The sequence below is a fragment of the Aplysia californica genome, unplaced genomic scaffold (assembly GCF_000002075.1).
Source record: "Aplysia californica isolate F4 #8 unplaced genomic scaffold, AplCal3.0 scaffold00232, whole genome shotgun sequence".
Classification (NCBI taxonomy): Eukaryota; Metazoa; Mollusca; class Gastropoda; order Aplysiida; family Aplysiidae; genus Aplysia; species Aplysia californica.
This window is the reverse complement of record NW_004797502.1, coordinates 124,411-139,600: the sequence shown is the minus strand read 5'-3', so window position 1 is coordinate 139,600 and position 15,190 is coordinate 124,411. Positions and strand designations below refer to the sequence as shown.

The window sequence follows — 15,190 nt, the reverse complement described above, 5'->3', positions numbered from 1 at the left end:
GAGTGCCTTCCTAGGAGGGAGCTTGAGTAGGCTTATGGCAATTCTAGACATATGCTGTTTATACCGTATTTATTTTATTTTATCTTAGGAAGTGGCTATTCTCACCCCAGGTGAGAATAAAAATGTGATCGACCTCTCACCCCGGGTGAGACTAGCCAGTGTTGGCTATTCTCACCCGCTGTGAAACAAAACCGGGTGTTCCTAATTTCTGAATACTTCCTATCAGTGAGGATGATTAAATAGACAAACCCCTTTTTAAAAAAATGATATTATAACACAAAAGTAAAACTAATTGGTGGTCTACAATGATGCTACGGCTGTTTCACTTTTAGAATAGAGCCGAACTACCCTAATCGGCATTTTGTTTTGCCCAGAAGTTCTCGCTATATCTAGGCTACTTCTCTCTCTCTCTCTCTCTTTCAATGCCCGCAGATAAAATTGCATGTTTTTAACACAAGAGGACTGGAACATTTGTTTACACGACAGAATTCAATTTTTTTTAAAGTGTAGATCTAGAATTCTGTGGTTTACACTGGGTATCACATCACGGTAAACGCACACATGAAGAGAATAGCCAAAAGGCTCGCTCTCTCACCCCGGGTGAGTGAGAAGCTTACAACTGTATAACAACTAAGCTAGAATAGAGGTAGTCTTCATCTTATCTTATCTTATTTTTTATTTTTTAAAAATAATTCTTTGTTACAACAGTAAGAATAAAATGTACACAATCTGTAAACCTCAGACAATGCACTTCATAAAAGAAAGAAGTTTGATTGGTCATCGTGGGTTTCTAACAGTGGTTTCCTTTTTGCTTTTTTCTGGGGGGGGGGTTTCGGTTTTTTCCTTTGGGGAAGGGGTATTTTTTTTTTTTTGGTTCCTTTTCCTTCAGTTTTAAAAAATTGCTTATCAGAATTTTTCTTTTATCAATTCTTAACTTTTTAAAAAACCAAATTTTTCTCCTTTTTTCCTACAGACTCGAGTCCTTACTCGAGTCCTTACTCGAGTAATTTACTTGTGACTCGAGTCTGGACTCGCCGCATGTATTACTCGAGTACTCGAGCCTGGACTCGTTACTCGCACACCTCTAGCTTTGGCACATCACTTTTGGAGTGGCTCACCATGTAACGCGCCTCTCCGCTCCATTTCTCTCTGCTGCCTGCCCCACCTCACTCATCTGATACTCATCACTGGACTAACCAATCACACCGCCACACCGTTGACTACCTGTTTGGAGCCCACCTACAGCCCCCCCCCCCCCCACCCCCCAACCTCCTTCCCCTAGCTAGAGCTTGCTCGATCTCTCCCGCTGTATCCAAATTCCGGCCTCTCCGTGCCCTGTTAAACCCAAGCACAGTTAATTAAGTTTATACAGACAAAAAAAAAAGGGGGGATTCCGGTAAGGTCCTGCTGCAGCAGGTGCCATTATAGTCATGTTCTACAGTTAATATTAGGAAAAAATGGTCAGATTTTTTGTATTGGAGAGAAAAGATACTAGCAGAAATAATGTTTTCTGACAGTAGCTCACTCGTTTTGTCAAGTTGAACCTTACATCCAATATCATCAGATAGGCCAAAAGTAGGACTTTACTTTGAATTTTTTTATTCATTCTAAATCTAAAACAACAAATTCACATTAATGAAGCCCTTAACTTATATAGTGCTAATGATGACAACTTTCCCACAGGTGACCGTAACAGACCCAGTGCAGTTTACATGCAAATGCATGCAGGAAATTATTCCAGAAAAATCAGCACCCTCACTCCCCCCCTTATTTTAAAAAAAAAAAGGTGTTTTCAGTATTAATCCCTCGTCCACACATTTTAGATCATTTAGGAGGCGGACATCCAACCGTGCCTGTCAGGGCCAACCCAGGCTGAGAGGGATACAAAACTCCAGCAGAAAGACTGAGATGCTCGATAAAAATTTCTCCCCACTCCGGGATAGAACTCAGGTCTCCTGCATGTGACAACAAAGAGTCTAAATGCTACACAATTGTCACCAGTTTGGCATCTCCGATGCAGTGTTAAATAAATAAATTTCAGCAGCAGCAGACCTGTGCAAATGGTCCAAGGAATGTCCTGTTTCTCTATGCTGTTTTGGACATTTTCCACAGAGGGGGGTGGCTCAGTTTTTCCACGGACTTTCTTCAACTTCTCCGACTTCAGGTCTGGGGAAGTAAAAAAAAAAAGTTTCAGTTATGAAAAAATAGGAGACAACAACTGAATACGGAGAGTAAAAAAACGTTTGTCACAAACATGTCATTGCTACCCTGCACTTTTAGGAAGGACGGCTTTAAGTCATTTTCAATTAATGTAGTTATTGTCAAGTATTGTGCATTTTGTTCAAAACAGACAGGGGACTGTACATGTCATTCAGGCCTGATGTCACTTTAGTCAAGCAGACATGAGTATTTTTTGTCAATAATTCAGTAAAGACGTCCCTCTTTTAAGTGCAACAGAAAACTGTTAAATTTGGATTTGAACCTGGTCTTTCAGTGTTGTACAATCATTCCATGATAAATAAACTGCGGTGATACACAATATGGGGGATGATGACGTGCTGAAAAAATTAATAATAATGATAGAACTGTTTTTTTTCCTAATTTTCAGTAAAATCCACACAGAAGTGTTTTTGAATGTGCAGGAAAGATACTGAGCCTAAAACAAAAATTCAATAAAAATTACCCACAAGGAGGAAAAAATGTTGGGTTCCTTAGATTTTATTATTTTCAAGAGCGCCTAATTTCATCATGATGCCACACAAATGTTCCTGCAGTACAATTATTGAGTGCCAGATCTGAGACAGACCAAAGCGATCATAGTTCGCCATTCATTGCTTTGTCAGATGTCCTCAAAAAAGCTATACCATCTTGATTTTCCTGTCTCCCACCCATCTGTGTGGGCTTTCCAAGTAATTTTCTCTGGGTCTACTCTAGCCTCATTTACCTCCAATTTCACCACAGAGAGCTAGATGTTCAAGGCCCACATGTCTATTTAAGTGTCCCAGTTTTAGTATTAGTAGATGTTTTACGGCACTCGCAATTGCACAAGGTCATATGAGCACCAGAAGATTAGAGGTGTTACAAGACTGTAATACATAAAAGAGAAGGGGAGATAAGGACGATAGATGTTTGATAGGAAAGAAGGAGCAAAACACACCAGTGCACCCACCAATGTCCCAGAAACTGCAGCATACAGCAAAAAGAAAAAAAAAAAAAAAAGAACAAACACACCCAAAAATAATTTTTTAAAATAAAATAAAATAAAGTCTAAAAAAAAAGCTCAACTTCAGACTTGTTTCTACTCTACCTTCGACAGTGTAGACGGTGTTGTCAGTGTCTGATTCGTCCGAGGCTCCTTCTCCACCGGCAGCCACCGAGTTGATATCCAGCAGTTTCATCAGCTTCTCATATACTGAAGCACCAAGACTTTCTCTGTCAGCCAAACTGATGGACAGAAAGAAAAACAAAAAACCCAATAAAATCTAAAATATGAACCAGGGTGACTGCCAACCTGGCTTCTCAATTTTCCAGGGGCATGTTACATAACAATGACAGCGCGTTCTCCCATATATATGTGTATATGATGCACCGTAATGGGCACCCCATATATCAGACTATCGCTGGCAAATTTCTGGGTGGTAACGAAAGCCAAAGAACATCTTGATTTTCCTCATTGAGTCTCGGTGTCACACATACACTTCCGCCTGCCACAATAACCGCCTGTTCCCATGAAACACACTCTAGGACGAGGAAAAGCAGAACGAATATCATAATCACGACCGGAAAAAAATAAACTTACTGACCTTAGTAATCGCTGAGTACTGTAGCTATGACTCTGTTCACTGAAAGGTCCAGCAGGGTTCTTTACTCCATACGCAGGTTTAATTTACAACTGTTTACTACCGTCACAGCACATTCACTAACATTTACGATCTTTACGATCAGGGCTCAGAATTTATTACTTTTTTTTTAACAACTTCGTGACCTTACTGGACACCCTGAGAAATAGAATACACTTCAAGACTTTCTCTTTTTTAGTTTTAGTTTAGTAGGGTTTTTTCGGCGCTCGCAACTGCATAAGGTCATATGAGCGCCAGAAGATTAGAGCTGTTACAAGAGAGTAACAAACATAAAAAAGATGAAGGGGAGATAAGGATGATAGATGTTTGATAGGAAAGAAGAAGCAAACCACACCAGAGCACCCGCCAACCACCCACAGACTTTCTCTGTCAGCCAAACAAATGAACAAAAAGAAACAAAACAAAACAACATCCTAAACAGTGAGACCTCAAACAGAGCTCAATGCAAATCCCTGGGACATGGAAATCTTTTGATTACGTAGGGATTTCGTTTTGTACACGTTGTGAATACAAAAAAATTACATGTAGGCCTGTACCGAAAAATTTGGGACCTTAAAGTCTCTTTGCTGTGTGTCTGTTCGTTAAATGTGTGTTTTTCGCTGTGTGCATGCTAGACTGTGGTGTGAGACCTACTATTTGAACAAGTGGATGGAATAGGAGTTGACGTTCTGCAGACAGGCTGCCAGAAGTGTCTTCTTGGGAATCTGCATGGGGCCTTTGACAAGGTCTTCTTCTTTCCTCCTTCGTTTCCGTTTGCCTTTGAGGGTGGAATCTGGATTCAAGAAAATAAAAAATATACCATGATAATAATCATAATAATAATAATAGAGACAATAGTAATAATAACAACAAAAATAATGATACACTGCATCATAAAAAGTATATCTGAGTTACCAAATAATCTGCACGCATTTCACAATGTTTGGTTATCTTATCTAAAGAGCTTGTAACCTTCCTAAACAATCTTAGCTTCTCAGGAAACATTTGGGGCAAACTATCATTTTCACTGGTGCTCAACAAATATTAACATATAGACCAAAGTGAGGAACATGCCTTTCCAATGAATGGCTGGCCTAGACAATTAATTCCAACCGGCGACAATGTAGTTGCTTGTCCAGTAAGCAAGCCATGAGATTATTGGTTACTGATGCCACAACAATCACTCAAAGCACACAGGATAATAAAATGTTCCTCAGTCTAGAAAATTCATTTGTATTTTCTAATCCCTTCAGAACCAGACTAGCATTCAAAAGATACAGAGTGAGTCACGACAGAGGAGAATCGTTGTGCAACTACAGCAGCGGCTAGCAACAGTGTGTCTGTGACTGAATGAGATAAGTGATGTTGTATAGGAAAGTACAAGAGAAGCAAACCATAAGAGACTTCATGAATTAGAAATGCTGCAGCCAAGAGAGAAGCGTACAAGCTGCATAGCACATCCATAAGTGAAAATGAAACTTTTATAAGCTAAAATGTAACAAACTCTTAACTGCCAGAACTGCTCTCATTGGCCATAGCAGAAGCCATAAATCACCCTCATCTTTATTTCATTTATTTCTTCTATTTCTCTCAAAGAAATAATCACCTCCTTTGATAGGCTGGTCATTGTCAGGAACTGATGGATGAACTGTTATCATTACAATGTAAAAGTATATGGCTATATATTTCACTAACGTCATGAAGGAACAAACTTTCCCTGTAAGTGAAAAAAAAAATAAATAAATAGATAGAAAAAAAAAACCCTGATGTGTTTCTGTACCGATAACAAAAAACAATTTCTGTTTACATAAAAAAAGAAACGGTCTCAATGTCACCTGTACTCTGAGACAGCAAGTAGACAAGCCATGCCACGAGCTGGTAGTTCCGGAGTCCCGGCTCTGGCGTGGTCGAGAACAAAGCCGTGTTCATGAGCAGGGGGAGGGCCCCTGAACTGTACAACTTCTGCAGCAAGGGTCGCCAAAACTCAGTCACTTCTACAGGCATTGTGGGCGGAGAGTGGGCCAAAAGGTCTGTGGGAAAATTGGAAATTAGTAGGGTCACTGCAGCATAACGTTAGTCAGATGTTCAGATGTTCCATGCCCAAATTTTTAAAATATTTTATTGTGGTTTTTTAATCTGTGGTATCAATTGCAGGTGCTCAAGAACTATTTCGTTGAAATTCAAATCCTAAATGTTGAAATAACTAGAAAAGATACGTAACGTAGGGACAATTTTCTAAGGAAATGAAAGTTTCTCACTTTCTCCTTTAAAATTTTGCTTTTTCAGCTTAGGACAGTTGAAGAGCTTGCTGACAATGAGTACATCGATACCACAATGGTCTTTAGATGTAGGGAAAAAGTCAGAAAGACAGGCAGAGACAACAAAGGAAAAAAGAGTAATACCTGCCAATGGAGCTTTTCACCCATCCACTACTGAATTTGAAGAATTGCATGACTGTAAAAATAGTTTGCGACAGCAGAGAGAAAGGATGAAAATTATAAACAAGACTAAGAATATGAATCGTTGCCCGGTTAAAGAGCAAATGCTATACGGCAAGAGATGCAGTCGTCGCTCCGAGTGTAATGAGTTATTAGTATTAGTTTATCAAATGGTACCAAATTTCACACATATAACAAAAATGGATGATGATGATGATGATAACAAGCATAGTAAGAAGTCTTAAAATCCGCAATAAAATTTGAGAAAAAAAAATTATTTCCATGGATACGGCGCCATATTGGATTTTGTTGACAAGTCTTGCGTAATTAATACCACACTTATTTTTTTATGGAAATAAACTGGTTTTCTTTGCATGCATCTTGACAAACAATAAATCTACAAATCTGCGTGTTGAATTTTCCTTAAGCGTACTAGAACATTTTTAATGAATTTTTTCCTAAGGTTGTATTCACTCTTGCAAAAAATCCGTGAAAATTCACACTCCAAACACCACCAACAAAAAATGATTCTATATATCAAAAATTCATCACACAAATGTTTAGCACTACATCTTTTCTTCATTCTGTGAAAATTTCACGAAGATTGGATGAAAAATGGTGGAGTTATTAAAAAAGTAGATATAGAAAAACCACATTTCGAGAAAGCGGGCGACAAAGAAAAGTAAAAGATTGACTTTATGACGAAATGGTTGTGACAAACATGCCCGGTATGAGAAGAAATAAGGCTTTCGGGGGTTCTTATGTGATGAAAGAGTTGTAAGAGAGGCTGAAGAAACTAAAACTGCCTACAACTTAAAATCCATTGTTTTGAGCCGAATCGGGACTTTCGGGGTGCCGCTCCCCCCCCCCTAAATCAACAAGTAACTCACCTTCTGTCTGTACTCCAAAGGCAGCTAGCTGCTCCTCAGTAGAGATCAAGATGCCATCTTCCAGAAAACACTTGATGAACTGTAGCCTGCCAAGAAAATGGACAAAGGGAAAAAAAAAAAACAGGCGTTAACTACAAAAGAACAATGACATATTTCATAATCAATACATTCCATGAGCTAAAACTGTCTAGCTCTTTCCCACATTATGATTGGTGTTCATAGGAGAACTACTTTATCATGAGGAGTTTCCATGTCCATCTGTAAAGTAAGGCAGCAGGAGGAGTGGGGAAACAAAAGAAAGGAAATAAGATTATCAAAATGACAAAAGATCTCCTTCTAAACTCATTTAGTGCTGAGCGCCCTCCCATACATACCAATTTTTAAAAAATTACATACAATAGGATCTGTTCAGGAAAAAAGTATTAACATAAGAAAAACTGTTAAATCAATCTTAAAGGAGATTTTTTTAAAAACCTTATTGTTACTAAATAAATTATATAAAAATGTAACTCCAACTTGTTGTCTTCATTGGCCAGGTAGACCTCAATGCCAAAAACATTTGTAAACAGGAGATCAAGAGCTGCATGCCCTCCTTACACGTTACTAACTGGGGAATTAGTATATTCACTGTTCTCCCTTTTCTCTTCGTTGTCACTTTCTTTGTCAATAGCTGTATAAGAATCACTATGATCATAATCTAGGTGAGAATCAAGGATCCTATCCAACACTTCATCATCAAGATATCTATCTCTCGAAAGTGGCACGTTTCAAACGAAAGAGTAGCAACATTTTTGCAGTAATAAAGGCAAAACATTTCATGTGATCAATCAAAGATAACGGATAGACTGGTTATTGAACAAGAACATTGTCTCCTTGACTTGTCCCAAAATACAACAGGCTCACTTGGTTTTCACAGCAAAAACTATGTTTTTTCTTCTAACAGACAGAATGTGAGACTACTTTTGGATAGTTAGTGGAAGGGAGTCTGTCCAGTGAAATCTTCTTCGTTAAAATCAGACAAAAAATATCCACCTTGAAATGACAAGATAATAAATCTTTTTCAACAATGTTATCTTTCAATGACGGTGGTGCTAATAGTGAAGACTTGTCCATGAATATACATCACTAGATTTGACAGATATCTATTTCCGTAACTTGGAATGAGAAATGCTGATGGATGTTATAAATGCTACAGGACAGTGGAGTTCACTTAAACTAACATCAGGGGGGTACGCCAATGTTCTTCAGCTTAGCCATGTTTTCGGTTTAGAAAGGTTGCTCTAACAGAAGAAAAAATTGAGTTTTTTAAATTTTATTTAAGTTTTACTGCTCTTTTCGGATTAAATGTGTTAGATTTAAGTGGACTCCACTGTACTTTACTGTGATGCACAGCGCACCTGTTACGAGAGAGGTATGACTGTAAAGTCTGCAAGATGTTGTTCTGGTGTTCTTTCTCCTTTTCCTTCTTCTCTTCATCAGTCCCTGAGTTTAGCTCCTTTGAAGAAAGCAAAGTATTGAAAATTTCAAAGTAAGAAAAAGTTTCTAATTTACTTTTCTTCTGTAAAACAGTCTACAAAAAGTCAGTCAGAACAATGAGAGAAAAGTGAACAGTAGTCTAATCTCTAATAATGTGACAGGCCAAGCACAAAAGTATCCTTCCTCTTCATATTAAGTCAATGTACTCAAACTACCATTATACAATTTAAAAAATTATTTGATCAGGTGGGCTTTCTTCCTTCAAAAAAAAAAAAAAAAAATTTACACTTTTGTTGACAAATGATCAAAAACAAGTTGATGTGACGCAAAGCATAAAGTCAGACAAAATCTGTCGTCTACATTTTGAATAATTGTGTCGTATAGGAGGCAATACTACCCTCAATTCTCTCTCTAGTCTTCTTGAAAAACCGTTAGAAACATGTCAATACAATGTATAATAATAATAATAATAATAAAATATAGCATTTGTATAGCGTAAATTCTCTCTCAACAGTAAGCTCTATGCACATAACCAAATACCAAATACACACTATTTTAACAAAAATTCACACTCATAAAACTGAGATGGAAAAACTTTCAACTAAGGAAATCATAATTATCATCAATGCTTTTCTCACCCTGGATCAGGACCACAAACACTTTCCACTGAGGAAATGAAAGAGGAAAACGATTCTCACCTGATACCTAGCTTTCTGAAAATCGTACATAGCAGTTCGGACATCAGCCATCTTGAATTTCTTCTCTGGTTGTTCTGTCGCTCTGTCCTCCGTTTGATCCTCCAGCTGTTGCTGCCAGAAGCGCTCGTTGAGGTACGCCAGGGCCCACTTGACACCAGTCACCAGGGCGTCCAGACAAGGCATGGTCCCGTGGGTGGCATCGTGACGCATCCTCACTAGCCATTCAGGAATCCCAAACTGTAAGGAAAAGAAAATTCTGGGATCAGTCAACCAAAATAGGCTACTCTTACAAATTTCCAGAGACCGGTTGTGATCACAGAGGATATTAAATATCAATCTGTGTTTTCTTTCCAAAATTTAAAAACTGAGTTAAGGTGCAGGGAAAGGAGGGACGGGACATCCAAAAACACAAAATTAGCATTGCAGGGAGAGAAATTAGTGACAAAATCTTGTCCAAGACAAAATGTTTCCATAATACTACAGTGTTGGACACTCAGAATAATATACAGAAAAAAAGGTAAACCATCTCCCCCCGAAAAAAACCAACCCAAATCGCTAGGCTTGTTAATTGAATAAAAGTTCACGGGTAATCTATTGGTAAAATAAGATGAAAAAAGCTTCCTATTCACCAAACTAGAGCCACAATAAAAAAAATTCTATGTCTCTATGAACATACCTCCCGTGCGATAAGATGGACTGGTTGAGCCACTGCCTTTGTCTGAGCCTTTTCTGTCACGTGATTCACAAACCTGGTCAGTGAGAACAGTTAAAAGTAAAACAATAAAATATCTCGCATGAATTGAATAACGAGCATAGGGGCCAAAAAAAGTCAAATTTGAATATCAAGCACATATCCCATACTATGTTCACAATAGAACTATACTTGTTGAAAAAAAAAAAAGGAATTTTACTTTATAAATTTGACAAATTATGAGTTTTAGCCACAGCATACATATAAAAGGATACACACAATTATAATGACTCTGTTAAAAAAAATTCCAGCATTAAATAGAAGCAAGATATACATCATCTTCATCGCAAAACACATTACGAAGCAGAGCCAAACTCAAAATACTACATTTTCATAAAAACTATAATTTATGCCCAATCACATTCAACAGTAGCTGTTGCTGACACTATACGTGGGGACCTAAGCAAATAGAGCATTGAGTTGACCCATTGATCAGTCACGAAGCCTATTACAGGTTTATCTACATTCTCCAACTTGACAAAAAAAAACCCCAAGATGACAAACAAATTTCAAAGATATATATTTCAACAAATTTTTCTACATTTATTACCCAAGAAAATATTAATTAATTCCTTATAGAATCCCATTCTCTGTTTCAAGAGAATTGCTCCCGAGCTCCACTATCGTCTATCGATTGGCAAAGTTGACCCACTTCATCATTTGCTGTTGCACTGAGACGAGCCTCTTTGCATCGCTGTCAGTCCAAATCTAGCACACTTAAGAGTGATCCCATTACCATTTGCTGAGCTTAGGAAAAGAAGTCTACATTCATATAATAGGTACCGAAAGAGATGTACTTGACCATTAATGTGAATACCCAGGACATCATTTCACAGAAAAAAAAAAGTAGTGAAACCTGATCAGTGCAAGGCCACAGCTGGACCTCAACTGGGCGTCTTTCTCCTGCAGAGAGCCCTCAGCCTTTGCCGTTCTGTAGTCTAAGCAAACTTGCAGAAGATGAGCAGAACTTTCAATAGCCACAGACAACTTGTTCCCTGCCCTGAGCAAGACAAATAGTAGACTATCATCATCAAATACAAACAATCTAAGGAGGTGAGGGTCACCTGGTTTCAGAAGTAAAATAAGCGAAAAAATGGCTGTCTAATCTAAGTTGAGTTATGTCCTTAGCTTGAGTGTCCATGGAAACTACAAAATTTATATCCTTTATGCCTTTAGTCAAAGTTTTTCAGTAAAATCAACATCGGAATGAGTTCTTTAATGGGCATGAAAGGTGTAAGCCAAAAAACAAAAATTCGATAAAAATTTCCAAACTAGAGGAATACTCCTTTCTCTGATTTCTTTATTTTGACGAGCGCCTGATTTTACCAAGCTGCCTCACAAGTAATATACATATAAAACCAATGGAATGTTGCTTTCAACAACTTCTTTTGTACTGCATAACAAAGCTTCGGTGCAAAACAGGCTAGAGCTAATGTATTGAAGCTGTCTTGTTTCACACTGGCATATTCTGAGAGGACAATTTTCTCAGTCATGATAATATATCTGCTGCAATTTTTTATAAGTCTAGACAACATCAGTTGCTGCTTACAATAGCACTGCACCTGGAAAAAAGTACTTTGATGTACTACAAAGTACAAACCCTCACTGCTTTCATTTTAACTAACACAGTAGAAAATATATGAATTTCATAATCATAAGACCTACCTTGACTTCCAAGTGGCAATTCTGTTGATGGCTTGATTTTGTTGAGACACATCCTCATTGAACAGGTTCTCATAGACGCCTAAGAATTCCTGCCTAATAACCAAACATTTTTTTAATGATGTATTCTTAAAAAATGAAATCTTCTTTTTCCATATTCAACTACATTTAAATTAGGAACTAAAATGAGTTCATGAAACAAAACAGGACAAAAATACTAAAGACCTTCATCCAAGCATTCTTTCTTATGAAAAGAATTCTTTTTATTTTCTAAAGATTCACGTACAGAAAATTTAGAAGTTGCATAAACCTAATGCGCATTAAAAACACGAACAAAACAAATTTCAAAACGGTAAAGTACAATAAGTAATTTAATAACACTGGGATATTCCACAGCCTGTACGATAATGTTTCTGACCAGCTCAAAACAGACATAGGGGACTCCCCCCCTTGAAGACCAGACTGTTTTGTCACCCAGTAACAAAGATGTTTGTGGCCCAACAAAGTCAAAGGAAAAGATCCGTAGCTCAGTAAAATTGCTTAGGAAATGACAGCTGCAGATTATCAGGATTCTCAAGTGTCAGTAAGTGCAATTAGGCAGCATAGGATACACAAAGGAACCAAACAAACATTAAATATTTCAATTAATCCTGTGCCATAGTATATATGAATGACAACAAGCCATTTAATATTTTGACATATTTTTCAGTCATTTATTTTGTAAAGCCAGTATTATTTTACTATTAATTAGGAAAAAAGGTAAATTTTTAGCTTTACTCCCCACATACATGTACTGCTTTAACTAGGGGACTAAACTGCTGTATTTTTTACCGCAGGGCACACATATGATAAGGCCACTTAAACCGTCACAAATTCATTGTTTTCAAGAGAATCTCAACAAATAATAATTTACTTGCAAATCACCATCAAATTATAAAATTATAGGGAAATACACCACCGCCCCCCCCCGCCCCCCCCCCCCTCCCCCCCTCAAAGTACACCCTAACTAAGATCTTTTTAGTCATAGGTCATGCCCCCGCCCCCCCAAATCCCCAAGTTTGTAAAAACATGAGAAAAATTAATGCATTAATTAAGCTTAAAGTGTAGATTTCTACAAGAAGGCTAGTCCAACAAAACCCATCAAAATATTTCAAAATCTTGCAATTTATGACTAACATAAAGTCAGATCTATAAAATAGAAAAAAAAGAACAAGAAGAAAAAGAGCTATCAACGATCGATATCTCAGTTGATGAGAAGATGGGAGAAAATAATAGATTATGCCCTGTTCCTCTTCAGTAAATACTAAATGAGTCAAATGAATTAAATTATACGCCAAAAAAGAAACAAAGTGGCTACTATGCGTATCCATGCAGAGCTATGCATACGCATTATTATCCTAATGTGGAGCGCCTGTCTATGCATACGGGCCTCCAGTTCACATAATAAGTTAGTCTTTGTTGTACGCCACACACATATTATTGCTGTTTACAAACCGGACACTACAAGCGGACAAACTTTCAAAACACGTCTTGAGGCTTCATCAACATACACCTTAAACTTTAAGCAGTTCAAGTTGAACTAAGTAACAACAAAGTAGAGTAGAGGAAGAGTAGGTTCTTCGCATGCTTCGATGTTAGCATGTTCGTCTGAGAATCTTTTATGCCTTTGGCTATAAAAAAGATAGCTGAAGAAATCATTTCATTGATTTATTGTTGATATAATAAAAATCTTCAATTGTTAAAAAATCCTTCAGTCAATAAAATCCATATAAAGAACAACCTATTTACGGGAGGGTCGTACGCATAGCCACAGGCAAAAAGAAAAAAAAGTTTCCTGAGAGTGTTTTCTTCCTCTTCCTGTAGAAAGACAGAGGCGTTTTGTTTTCATTCTGACAATATAAAGCTTCTAACAAGTCAGGAATAAAAGAAAATTTATAAAAGGTTAGATAATATTCGATCTAGATCTAGATTCTAGATCTCGATATATATCTAGATTCTAGATCTTCCCTGTCTTATTTTTATGGCAGACTCAACAGGCTATTTTGGTCTCCGCAATTTGGTCTCAAACGTCACGAAAGTTTGTGTTTTATTATAAATAATAAATGCAAGTCACAATAAGAACAGTCGAACCTGCCATGACGGCCACTTTCCATTTCGGATTTCCCCCCCCTCGCGTTTTTTAAATCTAGATCTAGATCTAGATCTAGATTAGATATAATAATATAATTTGACTGTAAAATTGGCACTTGTCCAACACTTTTATTTTATCAACCCACGGGCAATATCTAGATCTAAATCTAGATCTATATATCTATCTATATATGTGTGTGTCTGTGTGTGTGTTTTAAAATTATTGTTGCCTGAGGGGCTAACCCCCTGAAACCCCCCACTGTTGTTACAACATTGATACGTAAACATGATAGTCCGCTCATATTTTGCATTTGCATGTTTTCTTTATTATCGTTGGGTATGATACACGGTGGTCCACGAAAGTTAAATCGCCTACCCATCCTCAACCACCACCTCTCGCTCACCTCGCCTAGCCGCTGGCTTGCGCTAAGCATGAAGTCGCCTGCGGAACTACCTTTTGTCCGCACGTAGAGAACTAGATACTAGATCTATAAATGCGTAGTTAGGCTAGGCGTGCGTAGTTCACGGACCGAGATGGGTGGTCCAGTAAACATTAAAGTTAAAGTACAATCCAGCCATCTAGAGAATCAATCCTGCCTAAGACGGCCACCTGTCTTATACGGCCACTTTTCTCCTTGACAATGCGTGGCCGTCTTACACAGGTTCGACTGTATTGTATCAAAATAAACAAAAAAGTAATTGCATACCGTGATCGCCACGGCACTACATGCTTGATACTGCCAGAAGAAGGCAACGACATCAAGGGAGCTGCCATCTTGATTCTGCTGACAATTTTGTCCTATAAAAAAAGAATAAGAAATGAAACTAGCCAGATTTTAGAGATCAAAAATTGTATTTGATAATTCAACGACCAGGCCTTCGTATTTAACTCTACTACACTTTTTTCCCGTATCATTTAAAGTACAAGTTAATGAATATTTATATATTGCAGAGTATAATTTAAAATTGAACTGCAGTTTTCTAAAAAGACAAAGAAAAAAAAATATAATAGATCTATCTAGGCTACATAATTTTAACAAAACGCGTGCTGGCAACTGGCAATACCAGTCTAATTAAGGCCTAGGGGCATAGACAGACTGCAGTTTGACAGTATAGAAATGGTGTAAGTTTGGCCACAGTGTGTTGGCTTGGCTTACAAAACCGAATTTTAGATTCTAGGTGAGATTCTAAGCCCCTTGATGAGATCTAAATAAACAACCCGCTTCCACAAGTGAACAATTTTTAAAAAAGGTGATTACATACTCACCCTTTTGTTATTTTGAAATCTCATTCTTTGACATACTTC

General features: G+C 37.6%; 1 protein-coding gene across 1 annotated transcript in view; it reads right to left on the bottom strand.

Annotated features, from left to right (window-relative positions):
- LOC101862586 (ribosomal biogenesis protein LAS1L) overlaps nucleotides 1-15,190 on the bottom strand; it is a 17,919-nt gene extending 2,729 nt beyond the window's left edge. The window contains exons 1-12 of the mRNA XM_005099982.3: nucleotides 15,152-15,190; nucleotides 14,592-14,683; nucleotides 11,758-11,850; nucleotides 10,949-11,092; nucleotides 10,018-10,090; nucleotides 9,342-9,578; nucleotides 8,565-8,662; nucleotides 7,168-7,253; nucleotides 5,675-5,869; nucleotides 4,494-4,632; nucleotides 3,308-3,444; nucleotides 2,053-2,166 (exon numbers count right to left, since the gene is read on the bottom strand). Of these exons, the coding sequence (XP_005100039.1) occupies nucleotides 2,053-2,166; nucleotides 3,308-3,444; nucleotides 4,494-4,632; nucleotides 5,675-5,869; nucleotides 7,168-7,253; nucleotides 8,565-8,662; nucleotides 9,342-9,578; nucleotides 10,018-10,090; nucleotides 10,949-11,092; nucleotides 11,758-11,850; nucleotides 14,592-14,683; nucleotides 15,152-15,175 (1,432 nt within the window). The 5' untranslated portion in view covers nucleotides 15,176-15,190. The remainder of the gene's footprint in view (nucleotides 1-2,052; nucleotides 2,167-3,307; nucleotides 3,445-4,493; nucleotides 4,633-5,674; nucleotides 5,870-7,167; nucleotides 7,254-8,564; nucleotides 8,663-9,341; nucleotides 9,579-10,017; nucleotides 10,091-10,948; nucleotides 11,093-11,757; nucleotides 11,851-14,591; nucleotides 14,684-15,151) is intronic.